The sequence below is a fragment of the Osmerus eperlanus genome, chromosome 19 (genome assembly GCF_963692335.1).
Source record: "Osmerus eperlanus chromosome 19, fOsmEpe2.1, whole genome shotgun sequence".
Taxonomy (NCBI): Eukaryota; Metazoa; Chordata; class Actinopteri; order Osmeriformes; family Osmeridae; genus Osmerus; species Osmerus eperlanus.
In genome coordinates this window covers 11,161,886-11,187,263 of record NC_085036.1, presented here as the reverse complement: position 1 = coordinate 11,187,263, position 25,378 = coordinate 11,161,886, and the positions used below count along the sequence as shown (strand labels likewise).

General features: G+C 47.9%; 1 protein-coding gene across 2 annotated transcripts; it reads left to right on the top strand.

The window, feature by feature from the left end:
• The first annotated feature begins 1,821 nt into the window (after positions 1–1,821).
• LOC134040015 (serine/threonine-protein kinase PAK 3) lies at positions 1,822–25,284 on the top strand. Of its 2 annotated transcripts, XM_062486235.1 has the most exons (16): positions 1,823–2,038; positions 12,762–12,955; positions 13,109–13,209; positions 13,300–13,453; positions 13,611–13,648; positions 15,364–15,426; positions 17,265–17,411; positions 17,546–17,720; positions 18,333–18,396; positions 20,330–20,378; positions 20,541–20,653; positions 20,906–21,023; positions 21,198–21,297; positions 21,414–21,610; positions 21,746–21,883; positions 22,005–25,284. In XM_062486235.1, the coding sequence occupies exons 2-16, from the start codon at positions 12,784–12,786 to the stop codon at positions 22,092–22,094; spliced, it is 1,719 nt and encodes a 572-aa protein (XP_062342219.1). In that variant the 5' UTR covers positions 1,823–2,038; positions 12,762–12,783; the 3' UTR covers positions 22,095–25,284. The 2 variants fall into 2 exon arrangements, with proteins under 2 accessions (XP_062342220.1, XP_062342219.1); XM_062486236.1 differs by lacking the exon at positions 15,364–15,426 and having other exon boundaries at positions 1,822–2,038.
• Positions 25,285–25,378: the final 94 nt, after the last annotated feature.

The window sequence follows — 25,378 nt, the reverse complement described above, 5'->3', positions numbered from 1 at the left end:
CCCCCCCCCCCCCCCCCCCTCCACTGTAAAGATGAGAACATTTTTCTAGGCTATAACTATACATACTGTCAACATTCTGTACAGTTCATTGAATGATGCATAGCTGGTATTTAGAGCACAATAATGTGGTTAGGAAATGTTGACAACTTTGTGATAAAACCAGCATTTTCACATCTAGATAAACTGTTATCATTACATTTTGAGGCTTCTGTGTTGTTATTTTTTTATAACCTTCCACATACAGTTGTATAGTTGATTAGTTTCGGTTGACTCAACTTGATATTCAGATTTGGAATAGTCTTCTCTGTTGATCTTGGGCTGTATTTTTGGGATTCAGACTTAAGCCTCCCCTCATCTCTCTGCCTCAGTGCCTTAAAATAAGTGTCTGCATGGTGCTGCTGTTAAATATAAATCAAACAGAGACACTAGTGGCAGCCATTTTTCATTGTGTGTGTATTAGTCAACAGTGTGTACTGCATCTGGAGTCCTACTACAGTTGTGTATGAGCTTTGTAAACATCATGAACATAATCAGAGGTGTAAATCATGCCTGCTTTGTTCTGTGTGTGTGTGTGGGTTCCTAATCATGTCTGCCTAGAGAGCTTGTGACTGCAATGAGGCTTCCTGGATAACAGTTTCATTAGAAATGATCTCACTGGCCTCAGAATAGACTACCTATTTCCATGCTGTTTTTTTCGGTACTCCTCATCCATAATTAGAACTGCGTTTTTTAATTTATTAGTCATGGATATAGATTGTTGCTGTATGTCACGTCATGTCAAGCATATTTGAGGCATGTGACTGAAATGCACAATATTCTGTATGGAGTGCGTACAATTTTCTGTATGGAGTAGTTGAAGTGGGTATCGGGTTTTTTTCTGTTGAGAGAGAATCTTAAAGGATTCCGTCCTTCATTTGAGTGAACGCTGTCACGACAGCCATATTATTCTCCAATGAGGAATCGACATCACAGGGGTTGTCACGACAACCAGCCGTGATTCAGAGTGCCTCGGATGGGTCTCCACCTCAGGCAAGAAGCACTAGCCTTGAGATCAGAGCAGATGCTGAGCCAGCCAGCCAATCACAGGTGAGCTTGGAAAAAAGATGACATCATAGGCAAATGAGGGCAAATGGAAAGAGTTTGGTTTGTTATGTCCGCCTATCCAGGAAGCCAGAGTAGCTACGGCTAGTGGGGTAGCATCCATTACAGACCGGTGAGTCTGCAGTATGTATAACAAACTATCTCTTCCTTATCTGTCTAGGAAACATTTATAGTACAACATCCATTATTTCACAACAGGATGTGCACGTTTCGAAACCTTATGCACACATGCGTTGTAAGTTACCAGACTTTCATTAAAATTTCTAATAAAATATGTAGTTCCACATTTTTTATTCAAACAATCCTATACTTATACAGTGAAATTGCTTTGTAGTTAACTAGTTCATGGTTAGTATAATATGCTTTTCTGTAGCTTTGGTAATAAAAATACAATCTCCTACAAGGTACACAAATGCATATGAAGCTTTATTTATTTTGGGGTATATTTGTTACTTGACATTCATACACGAGACCTAAAAGATGTACAGACTAAAAAAATACAAAGATAAAGACTATTTTTTTTTTAAGCGGAAGTCTTATTATTCTAAAAGAATGATTAAAGATAAAAAGAAAAAACATATTCCGCCCTCCCTCCTCTGGTTCTTGCTCAGCAGGTTTGGTCTGTCAAACAAAAGATCAACTCAGCCTGCCTAGATCCCTCCTCCTCCCCCAGAGCTGCTAGCTTCATTAGCATGCCGCCTTTCCACCAATGAGCTGCACCGGGTGGATGACATCATGGGCTAGGGAACAGCGAGCAGCCAGTGAAGCATCCAGCCTACCGAGCAAGCCTGAGTTTGGGGTCAGGAACCGGTCTGACAAGAGAATGGCAATCCTGCCTGTAAACTGTCAATAGGACTGCACATTTGAGGATGAACCTACCAGAATACTGGATCCAAAGGCGACACACCAAGAAAGATAATGTCAAGACATATTTCAGGTAATCCTCTCTGTGTTTGTAATCGGTGATGTGGTTGAGGGAGAGAGAGAGAGAGAGAGAGAGAGAGAGGGAGGGAGGGAGGGAGGAGGGCTGTGTATGTGGGGGGTGCTTTGTAGCCTTTTTCTCTTCCTCTCTGCATTCTGCCTTGCCGAAGAGGAGGAGGAGGAGTAGGCAGCTGTTTTGATCGGCGTTCTCACTGTTGTACAGATTGGGAAATGGATGCCTGCATCAGTGGAAGGACGGTGGATGCGGTGCAGCTGTTTTGATCGGCGTTCTCACTGTTGTACAGATTGGGAAATGGATGCCTGCATCAGTGGAAGGACGGTGGATGCGGTAGCTGGCCAGCTCAGTCTTATCAGCTCCCCCCCCCCCCCTCACCCCACCCCGTCTCTCCCTAGGTTTGATGCCCCCCCCCTCCCCCTTGTCTTGTCTTGTCACAAAAAGCATGTTTGTTGATGTTCAAGGCTGTGATCGGTGGGCTGTGAGAGTGTCGTGTGTGTGTGTGTGTCGGCTCTGTAGAATAGAAGCAGCAGGAGCCACACAGTCACCAAAAAAGAGGCAACGCTATTTTGGGTGGATGAAGAGGCTAGCGGATGGATCTGAGCTGTGCGCGCCGTGGATGGGGAGTGATGGATGCTTGATATGTGCTCAGGGATGGCCCTTTGTTATCTCTCTGCTCTGTCTCTGCGCCGGGGTTTTGCTTCTGGGGAGGGTTTTATATGGGATGATTGATTTTTTTCTCTCTCTCTCAGAGCACAGAGACGAAGGTCTGTGTCATGGCTGTTAGACGGGTCTGTGGAGCCTGGCTCTTTCATGGCCGCCCTGCCGGCTGTAGCGTTAGGGAGATCTACAGTGTCTGGTCACCTGACTGCGATGGGGATGGGGGTGGAGACTGAGCGATTCTGTCTCAGTGAAGCTGGGGGGTGGGTCAGCTCCCTATCCCATCACTGGCCTCGGTTCTTTTGCGTTATATTGTGCAGGGCCAGTTGGAGCAGAGCTGGAGAGCAAGGTGAGAGATTCTCCCCTGTTCCTGGAGGGAGGGCCAAGGCCTGATGGGAGGCCTGCAGTCCGGACTGGCTAGTGAGAGAGGAGGATGCTGGGTAGTTAGGGTGACGATGGCGGAGGGAGGATGAGGAGATGGAGGGTTGGGGGAAGGGGAATGGGGGATGGGGCAGGTGCTCGACCCCGGGAGAGCTGGGAGTGCATGAGGAATACATAATCATTCGTTCAATATCCGTCCATCCATCCCGCCATCAGTCGCAAGTGAACACAATTCATCGGTCCTTAGCTTGTTGCTGGGTGACAGACAGACAGTGTTTTGATGGGTAGAAGCAAAAAAAAAACGAAAACAAAAAGAACTGAAGTAGAGGTAACGTGTTGGTGATGACAGCATCTGATGAGCGCAGAGAGCTGTGTCTGACTAACTGTGGATCACTGTTGGTTGTGTGGATGACTGACTGGACACATGATTTCTCCTCTGCTCAGACAGCAGACCTCTCACCTGCCAGCTAAGAACAGGCCGGCCCATTCAGAGAACTCGAGGTCAAAGTGGAATCAGAAAAACGGGCTTGTCCTGAGCCCATACATACATCATTATATCATTCACGCAAGCAACAGTTTTATAGATTTTTGTTGTGGCTTCGAAAGCTGAGGTTAGCAGGCTTGTTTTCTCAGATGTTACAGCACAGGAGAGCTGTTTGAACCTGGGTGTCATCCAAAACTATCCCCTCCCTTCTGAGAAGAGAGGAATTATCTGTGTGTGTCTGTATGTGTGTGTCTGTATGTGTGTGTGTGCACTTGTGGGTAAGCACACATTTGTGTGTGTCTATTGTGTGTCTGTGTGTGTATATCTGTGTGTGTGCGTGTGTGTGTGAGGGAGGGCTGTCGTTATTGAGGGTAACACAGTGGTGCTGAGGCTTATCCCCACAGGAGGTTGCCTCTGTGGGGTGGAGGGCCATGCATGGATGGCCACTCTGAGGAAGAACCCACTGACTGTCTGCTCTGAGCCCGCGAATAGCAGCGTCCAGACTCACTTCGAATACACATACAGTAGATGTATATTTGGGGTGAAGAGTACATACACACACTAGGTCTTCGCAGGCTGGGTATAGTGACAGTCAGGGTTCAGATGAGTTAGCTCGTCTCAAACAAATGAGTGTCCTTAGATCTCCAAGTGTGACTGACCATATCTGTTACATATGCTCCTCATGTGATTTAGGACAGCACTAATTCAGTTTCCTGTCTGATGAGCACACAGAGGGCATGATTTGGACTGCAGCAGTGGTGGCCACGGTTACCACTGAATCTTTGATTGTCTTTCCAGTATGAAAGAAGCATGAAGACTGGAACAAGAGTGTTGTATGTTAGTGAGCTTGTGATGGTGGTATACAGACAGTGTTTTCTCATGTGCTGCTTGTCTGCAGGTTCACCATGCAGGTCAGAGAGTCTGTCTGTCGGTCGGTCTGGTTGCCTGCTTGTCTGTCTGTCTGATTAGCTGGCAGTCTGTCTGATTTGCTGGCAGGCTGGCTGGTTTGCTGGCTGGCAGGCTGGCTGGCTGGGTCTGTTGGTGTGCAGTGGTGCTGTGCCTTGTTGTTCAGAGTAACTCAACACACCGGAGTTCTCTTACATCACCCCAGCCAGCAGCTAACAAAAGCTCCAGGAGACCCTGAATCTAGTCTCAGTCTCCAGCCTGGCCGAAATACGATATTGCAGATAAATTGGTTTTTCCATCTGTTTTGAGGTAACATGCATAGTCTTCAGATGCTAGTTGAGCCCTAGTAGAAGGCTCAGTGGTACAGTAAGGCTTGTTGACATGACTGGCTATTGCTCCAGAGCTGCAGTCTGCACTGTTAGGTGCTGTCAGACCTACAGTCTGTGTACAGTGGATTAGCATGGAGGATTGGGAGCCATCTGGCCATTTTGCCTCACTAAGGGAAGGGTGCAAAGGGAGGGGGGGAGAAGGGAGAGAGAGAGAATAAGGGAGTGAGATAGAGAGAGGGAGGGGTAGGGGCAAATACTCACACACTGACACATTGACACAACTCCCTTAATCTATGAGGTTGGGAGTGTTAAGTTGTTGTAAAGCGTGCTTTGGATGTGTCTGTGCAGTAAGTGAAGCCTGATGAGCTACCGGTTGTGACGTTTGGCTGTTTGTAATTTCTTTGACTTGTGTATCCCTCTATATTCTAATGCCGTTCAGCTGTTTCAGAAAGTGTCTGTCACCAGCCAGCAGTATAAAAAGGCCCAGCCCAAGGCAACACAGGCACCACTTAGACCTGCTTCTCAAAGGCTTCATTTTCTACTTTAAATCTCTAAGTATTTCTTTCCCCGCTATGATGGCATTATGGAGAGCTCTGTGATATGCTGTGATATGCTGACAGAGAAACGTAGTGACCATTGACAGTATGGGGTTAATGAAGGATCTGTCTCCCATCTGTTCCAGTATAGCAGGCAGCACGTCTGCCCGCCTTGACAGACTACAATGGCTCAGAAGAGAAGGAAAGACTGCCGCTAGCCCGAGGCCCACTCCGCAAGACCTACTTTCATTTATGCCTGATATAGTACCACACCTAATAATAGAAGGAGCCCACAACAAAAACACAACTGTCTATATTGACACAGCTCAAGTTGACGCGACCCAATTACAAACACTTACATTTTACGATTACGATAGTACTAAGCATGTTTGCACGAGCACTAGTACTAAGCATGTTGGCACACATTTTTTAAACTGCGGTTTAGGAGTTCTGTCATCATCAGTCACTCTGGGCATGGTATCAAAATACCGCAGGTGAAATATTCAAGACAAAGTATCATCTCATCTACTGGAGCGTTTCATTTTCCAGTGTTGTTATTTCTGGCGTTTCAGTATTGTCTTGGGATGGGTCGTCTCAAGAAAACTGATGACAGCCAATGAGCCGGGGGTGATGACACTGTTCCCTCCAATGACAGAGGAGGAGACGGGCTGAATTCACACCAGTAGAGTTTGAGAGAGACCTGTATGCGAACGCACACACACACACAACACACCTACACACACACGCACGCACACAACACACCTACACACACACACACGCACACAACACACCTACACACACACACACACGCACACAACACACCTACACGCACACAACACACCTACACACACACGCACGCACACAAAACACCCACACACACACGCACGCACACACAGTGTTTTATGTCCCAAAACAGAGCAGTATTGCAAAGATAGATGTTAGATGGATATTGGTGAGAGGATAAAGACTTCCTGTGAATATGGCACATTTATGGAAATGTATACTTGGGTGTGTTCCAGTTATGCTTACTTGATCATTTCCGTTTACATAAAAAGATCATAATCATGACTGTGTTTGTGGTCAGTACAGGTCATTGTCATAGATCTTCATAAGTCTACACTACATCCTACCATTTGAAATATAAAGATCCTTTTAATCAAGTGAAAATTGTCACACAGCAGAGATAACTGTATCATATTAACCTGACCAGTTATGATTGACGAGGTAGTCGCTTGGTCTGTATTAAGTGACCTTGGGCTTCAATAGCATCTGAGAGCCCTCCAAGAAAGGCTGAATTGTACACACACACACACACACACCATGGCCCACCTGTCACCTGTTCTGAGCTGCAGATCTCCAGTTGGTTATCTCATTCATGAACTTTACCATGGGCTACCGGCTGTATGCAAAGCAGATTGGCTCCACTTGGAGGAGGGGGCCAGCTCAGAAACGTGGTGCCTCTAGGAACTAAGCCACATCACATGCTGACAGATAGATGGGACAGAATCAGAATCACATGAAGTGAATCATCCGTTACAATATCTGTCTCAGTTTTTGTCTTGGGGAATTCTAGGGGAATTCACTTGGGAACTCATTACGAGATTCGTTCCCCCCCCCCCCCCCCCCCCCCAAGTTCACAGATCACACTGACTAACGAGGTAAATTTGATTGTACATCTGTTGTTTATAATCTTTAATTAATAAATCTGAGTAACAGTTACACGGCAGAGATGAAAGTTGTAAACACTGAGTGAGCAGTGATGACCTCATGCACTTTTGAAGTTGTCTATCTTGTGACATGTGCTCCATTGCCTGTGTGGCTGTCAAAGAGAGCTCTTGTTTTCAACTCTACTCAAGACTCTCTCTGCCTTTTCTCTCTCTTTCCCTCAGCCCCCTTACTACCCCCCTTCTCTCTCTGAGGCAAAAAAGGAGGTAAAATAATCTTTTCATTCCTTCCATGACATCTGCTGTTCGACTCTCAGAGGAAGCCTTGTTTCCGTGGTGACCTTGAAAGGGAAATCGCGCGAGAGGTGAGGGTTTGGGCTGCGAGGAGAAGACATCTGCTCTGATCAGGCCCTGTGTGGGGGAGGGTTCTGCTTTGGGTTAGGTGTGATTGGTGTATGCATGTCTGGTGTGTGTGTGTGAGTCTATTTTAGCTAGCCTACTGACATAGCTAGGTTTTGGTGTAAGCTGTCCTCCAGTGTGCTTCAGAGCCACGCTAACTTAGAAAACGTGATAGAGGACTTATCATACAATCTCCGCAGAGGACTACAAACAGATGATTTGAAGCTAGCTAGATTTCATCTGGGCTCGTTCTGGTGGTTTTCTCTCTCTCATATTCCAGTGTAAAACCAACCACTGCAGGACACGGCAAAGACTGAACTTCGTGCGAGAGGTGTCGGTCAACCAACTTACAATGTTTCTGTGTAAGGTGCAGAGATAACCGATAACTAACCTGCTTCCCAGGCAGAGACAGGGCTGATACCAACCTGAGCCACAGAACCAGACCCAGACGCTGGCCTGATCAGGGGAGAGAGGCCATCTCCAGCCCTCCCCATTCCCAGGGCCGTCATCGGGCCCTCCCCGGCCCCCGGCCCCCGGCCCCCCCCAGCCCCCAGCCCCCAGCCCCAGACCATTAATGCTGCAAATCCAGCATTAATGTTTGATCAGCGCCAAAGAGCAGAGAAAAATCCAGCTCTTCGTGGATATATTAATAGTTTATGGAAGAGAAATGGGAAAAGAGCCCCAGTAATTTCTAGGTTAGGTGGGCGATGCTCTGGCAGCAGGCAGAGGTGAGTGGGCGCTCTCTCTCTCTCTCTCTCTCTCTCTCTCTCTCTCTCTCTCTCTCTCTCTCTCTCTCTCTCTCTCTCTCTCTCTCTCTCTCTCTCTCTCTCTCTCTCTCTCTCTCTCTCTCTCTCTCTCTCTCTCTCTCTCTCTCTCTCTCTCTCTCTCTCTCTCTCTCTCTCTCTTTCTCTCTCTCTCTCTCTGCTTTTTATGAAAAGTGTAAAATCCCATTTCTGTCAAGATGTCATATTCCTTTGCATGTAAAGCTCAGTATCTCCATTCTCACGTCTCCCATTTCACTTTTCCGCCTGTTTTCACAGCTAGCGGTAGGCGACACGATATTGTTTTACAGGCGGTGTAGGTTGTTCAGTGCAATATTCCAATCGAAAACCCTGCGCGGTATTTATCAATGGATAAGAGGGTGAGATCCTCCTGCTGGAGTGAAGCAGTTTTCCTGCTGAAGCGTCACTACCTTCACCCCTGTGTAAACAGTGAAAATACACGTCGCAGCTGAGGGTTTGCCTGCCTGCCTGCCTGCCTGCCTGCCTGCCTGCTTGCCTGCCTGCTTGCCTGTCTACCCAGTAAATAGGTCAATGTTTTATGCTACACTGAATGATAAGGAATGTCTGGGCGCCCGTGGGGCGGCCATCTTTAGCGGTCCCTGAGGAAGCTGACCACTCAGCAGTCCTGCAGCATCCATCCATCAGATGACCAGCCGGGGGGAGCCCCGCCTTGAGCCATGCCCTGTGCCACGCCCTGGGACGAGGGAGACACATTTCCCGCAGGCCGAACGCAGACAGCCCGACAGTGGACACGACACTAGCAGGACACCTCGTCTCTGCCCCCCCCCAGTGTGTTTACGCCCTCCCCCCTACCTCTGCATCACCTCTCTGCTTGCAGTGCGTGCTCACTGAGGGGGATTGCTTGTGGCAAAAATCGCCAGTCTGTCTGGAATGTTTGTATTCATGCTGGCAGGTGCTCATTCAGACTGGGGCTGTTTCTGAGTGCCAGAGCCCATTGCCAGTCACTAGGTGTGGAGTCAGATGGCTGAACGGTTAGGGGATTGGGCTATTAATGAGAAGGTTGCCGGTTCGATTCCCGGCCGTGCAAATTACGTTGTGTCCTTGGGCAAGCACTTCACCCTACTTGCCTCGGGGGGGGGGGGGGGGGAATGTTCCTGTACTTACTGTAAGTCGCTCTGGATAAGAGAGTCTGCTAAATGACGTAATGTAAATGTGTGCAGGTGTGGCCTGAGTTACATTTAGCAGACGCTTCGATTTCCCATCCAAATAACACTTGCTTTCGGCTTGATGTACTGCAATACAAATGTATGCATCCACGGGTTTGTTTACAAATTCGTAATTTGTTTACATTGCTGCGTACAGTACATCACTGAGTGTGGCGTTCCTGATCTCCATGCTTGAAGTGTTGATCTTCTCCTTACTTTGGGAGACGGTTATACAACCATTGATTTGTCGATTGCGCTCCGCAGTGACTTCCGACAACATGTGACCATGTGCCTATGCTATGTTCCAATTTAGTATCAAGCCGCATAATTACCATTTGGTGAAAGTGAGAAAAGCTGTCTGTGCTTGCTTGGTTGACCGGGCAGCAGAAGGTAAAAAGAATAAGAGATTAGGTGTGTTCAGGTATATCCAGAAAAACTGCTTCAGATGCCGTTGATACAGTGTAACTCCCCACGCCCATACAACAGCAGGAACTAGCATTGTGTGGGAGGGAGGCTAGCAATGAAGACTATTTCAGTCCGAGGCACTAAACCTCTCATGTGTCTTATCACTGACAACACACACACACTCAGTCTCACTCCCACACTGTGCTGCATGTCCTCTTATGGAGAGGAGTTGACCCATCTCTCCACACCAGTGTTGAATCATCTCTCTCCTGCACTCCCAGACGTGATTTACTGGATTTTCATGGGAACGACCCGATAAAATCTGAAAAGTGCACCTTTTCCATACAGAAGAGGGAACAAACTCACTCCTACGTGATCTTATTCATACATCCAGTACACACCCAAAACCCCCGCAATCATCTACACACAAAATCACAGTGCATCTCAAATAATACAGTTTATGTTTGCATAGAAATGGCAGCAAATGCACCACACACTCCTATATAGTAGTGGGGGGTATTTCTGTCTTACACTCACATCCACTTCCAATGCCATCTTGGAGTGGTTAGGGCAAGACAGCAAAGAGAAAGAGAAAGAGGTGGTACAGGAGTGGTTCCTTTGCCGGGGGTCTTTGTTTGCTAATGTAGGTCTCCACTCAGAAGGGCTCCCTGGCTGCCCTGGTTCTGAAACTGGCCTGTACAGCACATGGCCTGGGGAGTGAGGAGGGAGTTGGGGGGGTGGGGCATTGGCAGTGAAAAGAAACTGAGATGGAGGCAGGCCACAATGAAGGGGGAGTCAGGTGGCTGAGCGGTGAGGGAAGCGGTGCGGTGAGGGAATCGGGCTAGTAATCCGAAGGTTGCCAGTTCGATTCCCGGTCATGCCAACTGATGTTGTGTCCTTGGGCAAGGCACTTCACCCTACTTGCCTCAGGGGAATGTCCCTGTACTTACTGTAAGTCGCTCTGGATAAGAGCGTCTGCTAAATGACTAAATGTAAATGTAAGGGAAGAGAGGATGAGAGGAGGGGGTGGGAGATGCTAATATGTAGCCTATAGCCCACTCAAACATAACCATCAATTGTGCGGCTCTAAGACCGGGCAGCTCGTTAGCTTCCCTCCCCTGCACAGCATGAGAAAAACGTGCTGTCATCCTGGGGGCTGCGCTTCATTGACATTTACTTGTTTACATGCGAGTAGCAATTACTTTAATTGAACTCCAGCTCGAACTCTGCAACTTATCATCTCAATCCAGAGCGCGGAAAAGTCCAGGAGATTGTTAGTGTGGTGTCTTTTACAGAGACATATCTAAGTGGACAGATTCCATGGAGGTCTGAGCATCGCCCTCTCTCCATTTTTCATAAGAGGCCAGCGCTCTGACTGTACTTGGAGATCCTAACTAGGACTTGGCTGCAAGCTCAAGGTCTGACTCTTGGACTAGATGCCTCTACAGGGCCCATTGTTTGCTATGTAGTTCAGCCCATGCCCCTGTCTCTCTCATTATATTACTCTGCTCCTGATGCTCCAGGAGATCCTCCCAAAAGCTTGCAGCTGCAATAACAAGACAGGGAAGAGAAACATCCACCTTTACTATGCTCCATTGCAGCCCCAGCCCCTGGGCCCTGACCTAGGCCATAGGCCTAGGCCTTACCTCGGCAAATAACCCGATTCCCAACCTGGGCCCTAACCTGGTTCCTAAATTATTTTTGCCGTCAAACCTCAGCCCCACCCACTATCTACTGTATGCTGTCAACAAGTAGCCAGTACGTCAGCGCCTTACCTGGTAAGAACCCTGAGCCAAAGCAGTTCAATCAAGGCCAGGCCATGGTGACCCCATGTGTTGAAACCAGCTGTTTCATGGCTTACGTAAGCAGGCCTATTGATTGATTAGACTGTCAGTGTTTCTTTTCAACAGGGAGTGTCGATAACTGTAACTGTAAGCGTCTGTGGATGCTTGGTTGGGTCTGACTATCATGTTACACCATTATACAAATCAGGAGCGCATTAAACTGAGCTGACAGGAAGAATATTGAATTGAATGAACTGTATTGAACCCCAGAGAAGTAGACTGTCAACAACAAAACAACACAGAGAATTTCAGTTACAAACAAGGTCTAAAGTCATGGGAGGTAGAGGAAAAACAGTTTGCTAATTTCAGTTGCTCCATAATACTTATTTTTATGACCATTTTTAAGCACCATTTCTAATAGATTGCAGCAAAGCCAAGTTAAGTTTTAGAAACTGCTCAGTGGTAGTTGGATGGGCTCATTCAGATCTAAATTTCAGCAGTTTTATGGGCATAATTTCCCCCCCAGTCAGTGGTCTTATGATTGGATTGTTTCTTTCACGACACGCACGAGACATCAAACACCATTTCCTCAACACAGAAGACGTCCTTCAGGAAGCAGATTAGGAAGCCTGAGAGTCCATATACGGCAGGAAATTGTAGGTTTAAGCAGAGGCAGATTAAGGGATCTTGTGCCCCCCTGGTGCCCAGAGAGGGCCCTCCTTGTGGCCCCTGGAGATTTAGACACACTGACCTCTGCTCCACCTGCTTATCGGGCCAAACTGCCTCACTCTGGGGGGAGAGGGGAGGGGCCATCCCACCGAGAACTGGGCCTGCACCCAGAGGAATGGAGCTTTGGGTGAACTTCTGACATCTCCACACACATCTGTGTTAAGTTTGTTACTGAGCTGAAATCCAAGAATGTAACCGAGATCCCATTTTGTAAGTTGCCTTGAAGAGGCAATAACCTTTCGGATAATACAAATTCTTTTAATCTTCCCTCCGTGGTAGGAGAGTGGTTGTTGATGTAAAGGAAACCTGCGGTGTGGCACAGTGAGAAATGTACATCTGCTTATTTTGATATCTCAGGAGAGAGAGAGAGCCTGCTTTGGCTTTGCTTCCCTCCGGCCTCCATGTCTCTGTCTCCCTGCCTCTGCCTCTGCCTCTCCCTCTCCTCTCTCTAACCTCCCAGTCGATGCCTAACACCTCTCTTTCGCCTCTCCTTCCCAGGACATTGTGAGTGCTACTAAAGATGTCCGATAGTGTCGATATTGAAGAGAAACCACCAGCCCCCCCCTTGAGAATGAACAGTAGTTCCCGAGACTCTTCGTTGTTGAATCACGCCTCCAAACCACTCCCAATGGCTCCCGAAGAGAAGAACAAGAAGGTCCGCCTGCGCTCCATCTTCCCTGGGGGAGACAAAAGTGAGTACACGCCTCCGCTTCACCCTCCACACAGAACCTGGAGGACAGACGGAGCCCAAATAGAATAGGCTAAACCACTCTCTGGCTCCACTGACAACATCAGACTGTTTCCTCAGTGTCACACCTGATTACTCTTTTGTTTACCTCCATCAGCAAACAAGAAGAAGGAAAAGGAACGTCCAGAGATATCCCTGCCCTCCGACTTTGAGCACACTATCCATGTGGGCTTTGATGCTGTAACAGGAGAGTTCACTGTTAGTATACCCCTCATTCACCTACTGCATCTTCCCTCAGACCTGCACTTGGACTGCATTTGACCGTGGGCTTTCCTCCTCTCACCCCAGGGCATTCCGGAGCAGTGGGCGAGACTCCTCCAGACCTCCAACATCACCAAGCTGGAGCAAAAGAAGAACCCTCAGGCCGTCCTGGATGTTCTCAAGTTCTACGACTCCAAAGAGACCGTCAACAACCAGAAGTACATGAGCTTCACGTCTGGAGGTACACAACCACATACCAAGGCTAGGATGCCCCCTCAAGTTCAACAGCAACCGACACGCACCTCTGAGCAACAGCTTAGATCGTTACAATATCTGTGACGCCTTGCTCTGTGGTTACTGTGTGGAAGATGACTTGTGACAATCCCTTTCTGTTTCAGACAAATCAGCACATGGATACATAGCTGCCAACACTCTGGTAAGTACCGATTCACTTCAAACCTCCTTTCCTTTTAGTAAGTCCTTGTTCATCACATAGTAGTCAGATTGCCAAGGAGCTGCTTTGAAGTTAAAGAACACAAATAGTAATCATACTGTTTGACATGCAGCAGAGTTAACTTTGAAAACGAACCTCTCAAGCTACCTAATTCGATTGCATTTTTAAGCTTTCAGCTTTACGTAGAAAGGACATTTCTGTACATCGTGCGGTGTCCATCATGCACAGTAAGTGCTGTGTTGGCGCCGTGATAGCTTTCACCTGCAGTACACCAGTAAGAGTGTTTTCAGGAAGGTCTGAATAATCAATTAGTAGAGAGCATCTGTTGGGAGAGCTGTCTGTCTCTCTCTGTCTCTCTCTCTCTCTCTCCGGTTCTGCAGGTACTGCTTTATGAGGAGTTAGAATCTAGACTGGGTGCTCAATCATCTTCTGTCTTGACCTCACATGACCAGATGAGCTTTTCAAAACTTTCCCTTGTAAATTAGCTTTGTGACTACTCTACAACCCGCGATGATTAATATGATTGTTCAATTTCAGAACATCATATTACAGATGTTATACTGTTAAACCCTAATAGTCACTCATTGATCCCATCAGGACAGGGGTTAAGCAGTTAGTCTTTATACAAGTGATTACATTTTCTCACAAATAGGTATATGTAATCATTTAGCATATGGTAATTGGACAGGTAAGTGACTTTAGATAAGATATGAAGTCATCAGCTTGTGCCTTGAAGTCAGGGGACAGTAAAAGATTGAAAGGTTTATTTTATGATGTGTTTTCTGACTTAGGGGCTTCTCATGAAACGCATTCTAGGTTTTCTGTCATGTGTTTGCTGGACTGAGTGGACAGTTTTGCTCATGTTGCTGCCCCTGAACGGAGCTGAAGGAGAGAAATAGACCTTTAACCCTTCAGTTTGGTCGGTTTTATTTTGTTGGTCAAAGTTCTGTTGACCAATCTATTATTTCTAGTATGTTTCTTAGAAGTTGCTGGCTGTCACACACATGCGCCCGGACACACACACACACACACACACATACACACACACACACACACACACACACACACACACACACACACATACACACACACACACACACACACACACACACACACACACACACTGTGTTTAAAGCCAGACTTGACTCTGAGTCTAATCATCACCCCAAGCTATCAGTGAACCAACCTCGGCAATAAACCACCTGATAAAAGCAGAGGTTAAGTCCAAACATACCACTCCTCAGCCGTTCATCACAGGAAAAGTCTGGTCTGAAGATCATTGAGGGACCTGGTAAGGCAGGCCCCTTCCATGATAGAGGCGACAGGAGGGACTCATAGTAGAGCAAAACTCTTATTGGGATTCTATCACATTACTGCATTGATCACCTTGCATTCTCCACATCAACAGCAAGGTCAGGTCATCTGCGATGAGTCCTCCCAGCATGATTGGTCTTTTCTAAGAAGGTCATCCTTACCCATCATGCATCCCTCCTCAGACGACATTGTACGTGAGGAGTTCCGACGCACAAAGGCAGGACGATGACAATACTAGAAGCCCGCCTCCATCCCTTAGTATCGGTCCCCTGCCCTCGGCCCCCTCCCCCCCCCCCCACCCCCCTCCTCCAGTCCCATGTGCTCTGAACTGTTGTGTGGGTTCATGTCGAGTAAATCCTCCCGTTTTCAACCTCCACATTCAGAACCGACTGCTGTCGTCTGGGCCTCCTGTCAGCCTTAGAACCTGCAGCGCATTATTTGACAAGGTAATTCCTCCATATTACTTTCCACATTGCTGTCGCTCCGCATTGGCTGCCGCTAAATTTGAACCCGTTTGATCCTCTAGTCTTCTTGATGCCAGATCTGATCAGCTGTCCAGGCACTGCTGAAGGTTCGATGGGAAGGACCCATACTTCTCATCTGCTAAATGTTTGATTTGAACGATTTTAGAGACATCATCACTCTCTGTATTACACATTTTATTGGGGGGGGGGGGGATTTGATTGGGTGTGATTAACTTCCAAATTACAGAATGTAGATGCGAGACATCTTCGAAACAGGCCCGTCCTTCTAACGACAAGGCAGGGGAACGTACCAAAAAGGGTTGTGATGATTGTCAATTTCCTGCATGTATGACGCCATGTTCCTCACCCCGTTCGTGACCCACGTAGCCAGTATGTGCTCAACTCCATCAGCGCCCCGGATAACCTCCTCATGGCTCTGGAAAACCCCAACACAGCAACCCTTCCTGTTCTACTGTCTTCTTCAGCTCCATACTATGGAATCCCAGAGTCACCCGATCTGTTTATCTGAGGTCGGCCCATGTTAGCAGCCCCCATGTTAGCAGCCCCTGCTCAGTGAGCAGATCGTCCTGAGGAGAGGGAGGTCTGAGTCCCTGCATGGCCGACCGGGGAGCTAGCGATGGCCCCAGCCCAGACAGCTGGCCACCACTCAGATATGCTGCCTTATTTAAACACATCTGGCTAATCATGACATCATAGTCTGCATGCCAAGACTGGAAGTGGAGGAGTTCTTTCCTGTTTCCACTGAGGGGCCCCGCGAGCCCCAGTGGGCCCAGACACGGCCATCTTCTCACCCCTAGGATGGACCTCAGCATGGTCCCAGACAATGGTACTTCAGTTAAACAAAGCACCGAAACACCATCAGTCATTTCCTGAGTCCATCAGGAGCATGCAATAGGTGTGACACAATAAAGTTACAGTATCAATGGGATGTTTTGACTAGTGAATATTGAAGGTTGTAAGTATACAGTGGGAAGAGGTAAGGTTGTATCATGGCAACAGGGCAGACTGCATCTTGTATCTGGGTAGTTCTGTGAACCGACGTTGCAGATAAACTGTGGCATGTGCTCTCACTCTCAGCTGTGAGGTTTCTCCTGTGAAATTCCTTACTCCCCAGTCAGAGCACTCCCTAAGTAAAGTAGGCTGTATCGAGTGACAACACATATGGGCTTGTTACACCCTGGTACAGATAACCTGTAGCACAGTCCCCCTTTCATGTACTGATGCAAAACTGGCTCCTGTTCCTCCCTGTTAGTACACTAACCTCACTTCATTCCCCTTTACACAACCTTCTCCTGCATCCTAAGTCAACTTTGGATTCAACCAAGATTCATGTCCATAAGCTTCCTCTGCCCTTCTTCAGTAGCAGTGTTATTATTGAATTATTATATTGTGTTTATTAATTTTAAAGTGCTGTTTTTTGAGCGTTTAAAAAACTCTTAACTTCTGAAGATTCTCTTGACTGTTTTGACCTTCTGGTAGTTGAAGCCAGAATCTGCCTTGTTACTAAATGTCATGTTTATATCCTGCTATGTCCCATGTGTATCCACCAGCACGATTAAATGATACAAGTTGGTTTTAAGCAGCTCGAACCATACTGTAAATACAGTCAGAAAGTACTAGTAGAAGCTGTATTTAATTCAGGCTTAGAGAAACCAGGACTTCTTGCCTCTCATCCCTGGAGGCTTCTTAATGTGGGTTATTATAAGTCTTAGTCTCTCCAGTCTCCGTATCCTTCACAGCCTTGCTACTGCGGCCTGTCTCAGGGGCTGTTCTGGTTCTCACTGTGTTCTGGCCCCCAGGGTGCCAAGACCTCGTCATCGGAGCCCCCAATAGCCCCGCCTGTGTCGGAGGAGGAGGATGAGGAGGAGGAAGAGGAGGAGGAGGAGGAGGATGATGACGATGAACCACCACCCGTCATTGCACCGAGACCCGAGCACACTAAATCTGTGAGTGTGTGAGCTAACGATGAGCGAGCGTTTGGCTCCCTGAGTAGTAACCCCCGGACTACCTGACTTGGCCTGTTGTGAGTGCTGGTCTCCCTGCTGCCCTCTCCTGATGGAGTCCCTCTCCTCCCTACCAGATCTACACACGCTCCGTCATGGAGCCCACCAAGCCTCCCACCCCCGTGAAGGAGGTCACCACCCCTCCAGAGTCCCAGGTCCAGCCGGACAACACGTCCAGCACCTTGTACCGCCACACCGACCGGCAGAGGAAGAAGTCCAAGATGACGGATGAGGAGATTCTGGAGCGACTGAGTATGTCTCTTTAAAAACCCATGAAGTCCTCTGGATGTTAGATAGCCTGAATCTGTGTATGTGTGGGATGTGCTCCCAGTCTGTCCTGCTGTAAAGCCATCCTGCAACAGTGATTAGTGTGGACTGCTCAATAAGCCTGAGATTACAGCCTCAGGACGGCCAAGTGGGCCTCCGTAGACCGAATGCTTCTCTCTCTCTCTCTCTCTCTCTCTCTCTCTCTCTCTCTCTCTCTCTCTCTCTCTCTCTCTCTCTCTCTCTCTCTCTCTCTGTCTCTCTCTCTCTCTCTCTCTCTCTCTCTCTCTCTCTCTCTGTCTGTACTGTCTGCTTGTGTCCACATCCAAAAGCATCAGCACTGCTGGGCCGGCCAAACTCCCAGCATGCACCTGGAGCTCAGTGTATTTACCTGCAGGATGTAGGCCCCCCAGCAGGCCACATCGCTGAGTGAAAAGGGCAAGCTCACCTCTGAATGGAAATTTTTGTGCACACGTGTTTGTGTGTGTGTGCGTTTGTGTGTGTGTGCGTTTGCTTAACTGACCTAATTTAGACTCTTGCATGGTTGATTTAGCCAAACTCCAGACTAACCACAGACTGAACATGTGGGTTTTCTTCCAGGGAGCATTGTGAGTGTTGGGGACCCCAAAAAGAAGTACACTCGCTTTGAGAAAATAGGACAGGGGTAAGTCCACTTTCAATCCAGATCCACTCGCCGGTGCAATGGCTGTTATTGGAGCAGAGTGGGCAGCCTGCGCAAGAGAAAGAGAACCTCCCTCTGCAGAGGCCAGAGAGAGACAGAGGGAGAGGGAATGAGGAATGTTTGAAGAGTAGGAAAAGAAAAGAGAAGTAGAGAGGAAATGAGAACTTTATCCTGGCATGGCCACACGCCAGATCAGCTCAGCCCCTCTCTTTCTCCCTCTTCATCTCTCGCTCTCTCTCGCTCTCGTAGGGTGAGATTAGCCTTGACATCTCATCTCCACACCACCTAAGACTTGAGCCGGGGCCAGTATCAGAAACTGCAGTCTGTTTCTCACACCAAAATAAACTCCTTGATCAAAGACAATCCTCAATCACTGTGAAACAAAAGCTACTGCACAGCTACATCTCCATACTGATTTAGCTTCTTCAAGCCCTCCCTGCTATTGACCCATAAGGGTTTTGTTACCAGAGAAGTCCCCTGATATCCAGTACCCTGCCAGATACAGTGTATTACTTCTGAGGAACCATGGAGAAGCACCCACACTTGAGCCTGTAGATCGGTATGGACCTGTCTCCACGCCTCCCCCAGAGTCACCTGACAGGTATCAGTGGCTGGGCCTGTTTCAGCCAGCGCTGACCGCATCAAACAGGAGCACTGCTTCATTATTCATAGCCTCTGAAAATACAGTCGTGTAGCCTGACAGTCCAGGTGGGGGAGGGTGAAGGGGGGGGGGGGGGGGGAGCTAGGAGAAAGAAAAAAAGAATGAAAGAAAGGAGGAAAGGAGGAAGGAAAGGATAGGAAAGAAAGAGACCGGTAGAAAGAAGGAAAGCAAAGTAAGAGAGTGTAGGCCGATGATTAGCTGTTTATAATCGACTATCATGATCATTTGTACAGGTTTGGTGGTATCAGAGCAAAGTACTGGGTGAAGGTTTACCTCTGGTTGAACAGATACTAAACTGAGTATTAAACAGAAGGCGGAGAGTTGGCATGTCTGTCCCTGGTTAAGGCCTCCTTGGAACTGGTCTTGAAATGGAAGTACTAATATAAACAAAGAGTGCTTCAGTCAGGTAGAAATACGACACGGCCCTCTAAGGTACCTCTGACTGCAGCCAGTGGTGTGATCAGTGTCTGCTGTCACCAGGGGTAGAGGGGGAGGGAACGTCACCAGGGGTAGAGGGGGAGGGAACGTCACCAGGGCCATGCTGTGCCTGCCGGCACTCCCAGGTATTAGATGGCAGAGAGAGAGAGAGAGAGAGAGAGAGAGAGAGAGAGAGAGAGAGAGAGAGAGAGAGAGAGAGAGGCATCATCGGTCAGGCCCACAGGCCTCAGTACCCTCGATAGATTTGCCAAAACTGATTATGACAAGATTCAATTTAATCTGCATTTAACATACTAAACAGATATGCCGGGGCTCCTTTAGAGGGCATCTCCGCATTTTCATTCCCCTTCAAACCCAGCTCTGCAGTCACGAAGGGGGAGGATTGCTGCTTGTTACAGTGGACCAGGAAGACAAACGTTATACAGACCTTGTGCCAAAACAAACAGCTTCAAACCTGCTGGTCTTAAATTTCTTGTAAGGGTATGGCTGCGACCTCTGTAAGACCAGGAAGACAAAGGTCACGTCATTAACAGTTTTATTGCTCCCATTACACACAGTAGAGCATAAACCCAGAGATGTCAGCTGCACAGCCCCAGCTGTGGTCTGTGGTCAATATCGCCCTCTAGTGGTTACATGAAGAGATCTTCAAGTAAACAATGACTTCTCTGTAACTAAGACCATGAAACCGACTTATTCCAGCAGTGTAAACTATTAGCAAGATTATTCACCGTGCAAGACAACTAGAACAAGGTTTGGTGTTGTTTATTTGTCTGTTTTCAGTGTTGAACTAAGGTGTTTTTTCCCTTGTTTCTGCAGAGCCTCTGGGACTGTGTACACAGCCATCGACATTGCCACCGGCCAGGAAGTAAGTTGACTTTACTTAGCTTTTCTGTCGTCACCTTAGAAGGCCTCCTCAAAATCTGACGTGTATCTGTGTGCCTGTCTCTTTGGAATCCCTGTTCTCCATGAACCCTAACCCCACCTGGTGGATATCTAACGCTGCCGTCTCTGGTCGCCTCGTTCCCAGGTGGCCATAAAGCAGATGAACCTGCAGCAGCAGCCTAAGAAGGAACTCATCATAAATGAGATCCTGGTGATGAGGGAAAACAAGAACCCCAACATAGTCAACTACCTGGACAGGTGAGCTCTCACCTCCACCCTGCCGCTAGCTGCTGGAGCCGGATACATGGTTCTAAGACAGGTTCATGTCTCAACCTGAGACAGGTTCATGTCTCAACCTGAGACAGGTTCATGTCTCATGCTATGAGATGATAGAATCACATCATGGCTGAACTGGACGACCGCGACACAAACGCTATCAAACGTCATCTTCCCATTCCCTCCTTCTCTATGTTCTACCCCTGCTCCCCTCCCCCCTCATCTCCTCCACAGTTACCTGGTAGGAGATGAGTTGTGGGTGGTGATGGAGTATTTGGCCGGAGGTTCTCTGACTGACGTGGTGACCGAGACCTGCATGGACGAGGGCCAGATCGCTGCTGTCTGCAGAGAGGTGCGAACCAAGGCCTCTCAGGCCCTCCACATCACACTGAGACAGCACACTGAGACAGGCACCCAAAACCTAGTCAAGCCCCGATGACAAGACCCAGAGATCATGTTATTGGTGGCGTTGTTGTTTTAGATGCATGTTCAGGTCTGTCCCCTTAACCCAGGCTTGTCTCCACAGTGTCTGCAAGCGCTGGACTTCCTCCACTCAAACCAGGTGATCCACAGAGACATCAAGAGCGACAACATCCTTCTGGGGATGGACGGCTCCGTCAAGCTGAGTGAGTGTCCAGCAGGGGGCGGGCTTGGTGCTGGGGCATCCGCAGTACGTTAGGCTCGGAGGGGGATGCCTAGCGGGGCAGAGGGTCTGACTGGTCTGGGGGTTCTCTCCTTGCAGCGGACTTTGGCTTCTGCGCCCAAATCACCCCGGAGCAGAACAAGCGCAGCACCATGGTGGGAACGCCCTACTGGATGGCTCCAGAGGTGGTGACTCGCAAGGCCTACGGGCCCAAGGTGGACATCTGGTCCCTGGGCATCATGGCCATTGAGATGGTGGAGGGAGAACCTCCATACCTCAACGAGAACCCCCTCAGGGTGAGACTAAGAAAGATACTTTCCAACAGACCTTTTAGTTTCTCTCCCGTCACGCGAGATGATATTGAACGTCATGTGGATGATATCCGCATTACGTTAGAAGGCCCGTGACCTCATTTCCTGTCCCCTCCTCAGGCTCTGTACCTGATAGCCACCAACGGCACGCCAGAGCTCCAGAACCCGGAGAGGCTGTCGTCTGTGTTCAGGGACTTCCTCAACCGCTGCCTGGAGATGGACGTGGACCGCAGAGGCGCGGCCAAGGAGCTCCTCCAGGTACACAACCCCGACATGACCGCTCTGTATCGACCGTCTTGGTCACTGACAACTTAAAGAGAGCCTACCTCTGATGTTTCTCCCTCCTCTCTTTTTGTCGTCCCCTCCCCCCCCCCTGCAGCATTCCTTCCTGAAGTTAGCCAAGCCCCTCTCCAGTCTGACCCCCCTGATTGTAGCAGCAAAGGAAGCCATTAAGAACAGCAGCCGCTAGGGGGCGCCGTGTGGCCACACACATACACACACACACACGGCGCTGTCTCCCTGGTGTGTGGGGTTTGAGTGATGTGTCCCAGCTCGAGGACGGACACCTGCATCATGCTGAGGATTGACAAACCACATCCAGGCAGGAGCCGGCTCCACCTGCTCCTCCTGTCCTCCTCCTGTCCTCCTCCTGTACTCACGGAGCAGTTAGTCAGAAATGCGCGAGCGCGCACCTGGCGCGTGTGTGTGTTTGTGTGCGGTTCCCGAAGAGAAAAAAAAGAAAGAAAAAAAGACAAAGGAAAAATTACGAAAAAACTACTTTTTTTTTCAGGAATGACAGAGCAAGAGAGAGAAGCAGGGAGAACAGCGGCATTAGGAGCTTGTATTTTCTTCACTGTCCAGCTTGTCTCTCTTCTCCTCCAGCCCCTTCTAGAAGACACAACCAGGCCACACACCTGCAGTGACCAATAGACATGAGACATACTCTGGGCCTCTGGAACCACCTGCATGACTTTGGCTCTGTATAACCAATCCGCTCATCCTTTGCAGACGATCCTGTGTGTGTGTGTGTGTATGTGTGTGTGTGTGTGCGTTTGTGTGCGTTTGTGTTTTTTTGCTGGGGGTATTAATATAAGAAAAGTAGGAATGTAGAGAGGTAGCGAATATCCATCACAGCCATATGGATTTTGCACTCCTGGGTGGAAGTTCCCAGACAGCCTACAACTGAGAGGTTGACAGAGATTGGCTGCATTGGGGCTGCAGTGCAGGCTATCTATCACCACTGCCTTTCTGTTGGAGCTCTGGGCTAGGAGTCAAGATTCAAAGTCAAAACTTAAAGGTCAAATTTTTAAGAATAGTTTTTAATAATTAAGTTTAGAAAATGAAGGCCCATGTCGTGTGATAGGCATCGTTCAAGACTTCAGATTAGGTAGTAATGAACCCCGTCTGTATTCAGTCAGACAGTTGACATTGAGGGGATGTAGAACAGCTCCATTGTGTTCGTGTTATATGGGGATTGTCGGCCAACAACGGTCTTGAGAAAATTGTACGTTTTGTCTTCTCTGTCAGTGTTTGCCAATATCACCACTTGTTTTACATCTGAGCCTTACTTTTGCATGTTTTATCGGAGTCCTGTCATTTTTCCTCTATGTGTCTATGGCAGATTCCTTTAGTGTTTAGTGTGTTAAGCCATCTGTTCAAATGATCTCTCTCCTTGAGTGAGTCCACAAAGTCCTCTGTTGCTCAGTCCATGCAGGGTGTACAGTTAGTTAATATGGTGTCTTTGTCAGCATACCTCTCCCCCCCCCCCAGCAAAGGATGCTGCTTCCATTGATACTCCAGTGTCTTCATGTTGCAAAAACTGTTTCCTGTACTGTGTTTGGGAGTGTGGTCGAATTTGTTCTACGTGTGTTCCTGTGAGTTTTGCGGATGTTTGGCAAGTTGAGGAAGGTGGCTATATAAATAATTTGCCCAGGGTTAGGTTTTTAAATCACTGAGTGCCATTTTATGATTGTAACTCGTCTTAAAGACTATTTAAAACCATAGAGCTTTCCAGAGGAAAGCTATTCTTTTCACTCTGCGCCTGTCTGCCCATATCAAAAATAGTTCTAAAAATATATATATTTCTTTCATTGTTTCTTTGTCTCCCTCTTTCTCTCTAGTTCTTTCTATCTAGTTATTCCTCTCTCTCTTTTATCTCTCTCTCTCTTTCTCTCTGTATATAACTGTGTCTCAATGACTGTATTTAGTAATTTAGTCATGCTTGTCCCTGTGGTATCCTGTCCTGGTTCATGTTGCCACATGGGACCCAGGTCAGAGAGACACGTGGGCAGGAGACAGGACTCCCTGTGTTGGGTGTGACGAGTGTCTGAGTGGTAGTTCCAGCAGCCCCTTGTCTCTGGTCGTCCTGTGGTGTTCCTGACTGCTGATGTTATGAAGCCATCCACTGGCTCTGGAGTTGAACTCTGGAACTCTCCAGTTCTATCCCCGGTAGATGGCGCGTCTGCATGTCTGAGTGACAGTGCGGTATGGGTCGTGTTATTGATTTGATCGCGTGTAGGGTGAATGTGTGGTGTGTGTTTATTCTTTGATCGTGTGCGTGCATGCATGTGTGAGCGTGTGTGAGTGTGTGTGTGTGTGTGTGGGTGTGCGTGTGTGAGGGAGAGAGCTACGTCAGTCTGCACTAGATGCCTCACTCCTGTTTTCCAGCTTGACTGAAAGGTATAGGCTAGCTAGCAGCTCAGTTATATGCTCTTTGTGTTACCGTGCAGGATGGAGGGCAGACTGGGAATGTCCACTTCAAGGAGGATGTGACAGATTTCATGCATGGGAATATGTTATTTCATCTCCAAATAGCTAACATTGTTAGGATATGTGTGTATGTATGTAAATATGAAAAGGTAAAAATGCCCTTTTTTCAGAAATGCTTAACTTAAATGACCATATTCAGGTTGCTCTATGGTACAGTATGTATTTGTAAATGTTTTGCACCCTGAAAAACGGAAAAATAAATAGGATCACAGTCTCCTCACCTCTGGATGGAACTTTCCTGCTTGGGATTATCAGACACTCATCCCTCTGGACAGAGAGTCAGTGAATGCAGCCCTCTGTGTCCAGGCCACACAGTCCGTCCAGAGCACACCTGCTCTGTCCCCCCCTCCCCTAAATCCTCCCCGCAGGTCTGGTCCAGGCCCCAGGAGCAAGGGCCTCTCCTCCATCTACAGGCCTCAACTGAACTATGAGCACAAAGATGAACTCTGGGACAGCCGCAGTTCGCTGGCTGGATACCCCTCTCCGGTCTCCCCTGTACCTTCCTTCTGAATGTGTAAACCTGTACAAGTGGTGTGAAAATTCCTCTATTAATGTGTATCAAGAGAACATTGGAAGAAAGACAAAAAAATGGTTTCTTTTTAAATTATTACTATAATTATTCTTCTTCTTCTCTGGGTTTGTAAACTGCTGAACCGTCTTTGGATAGTCAGCAGCTCTTCCCCATCTCTGGAAAAGGAGGAGGTAAACGCGACGGGGGTGAAATGATTTTGGATACGCTATTTTTAATTGTGGTTGAAGCAATAGACTTTTTGAACTATGAATTGTGCATGGCTGTGTCTTGAGTGTAAAACAACAAAAAAACGGCAGTTTGGAAACTGGACTGAAATTAAAAAAAAATGAAAAAGGAGCAGTGTTTTCACTAAGTAGGCTGTTAGACAGTACTGTACGTGTTCATTTTCATGAGATACAAAGAGGTAGGTGTGGACAATGTTTTTATTTTTAAAAGACTTTTCTTCAAAGAAT

Excerpts from the sequence above, each read along its gene's own strand:
- LOC134040015 (XM_062486235.1), top strand. The coding sequence starts at position 12,784 with ATGTCCGATAGTGTCGATATTGAAGAGAAACCACCAGCCCCCCCCTTG. Across the intron at positions 17,721-18,332 it reads GGAGATTCTGGAGCGACTGA|GGAGCATTGTGAGTGTTGGG; the intron begins GTATGTCTCTTT and ends GTTTTCTTCCAG. Across the intron at positions 21,024-21,197 it reads TCGCTGCTGTCTGCAGAGAG|TGTCTGCAAGCGCTGGACTT; the intron begins GTGCGAACCAAG and ends TTGTCTCCACAG.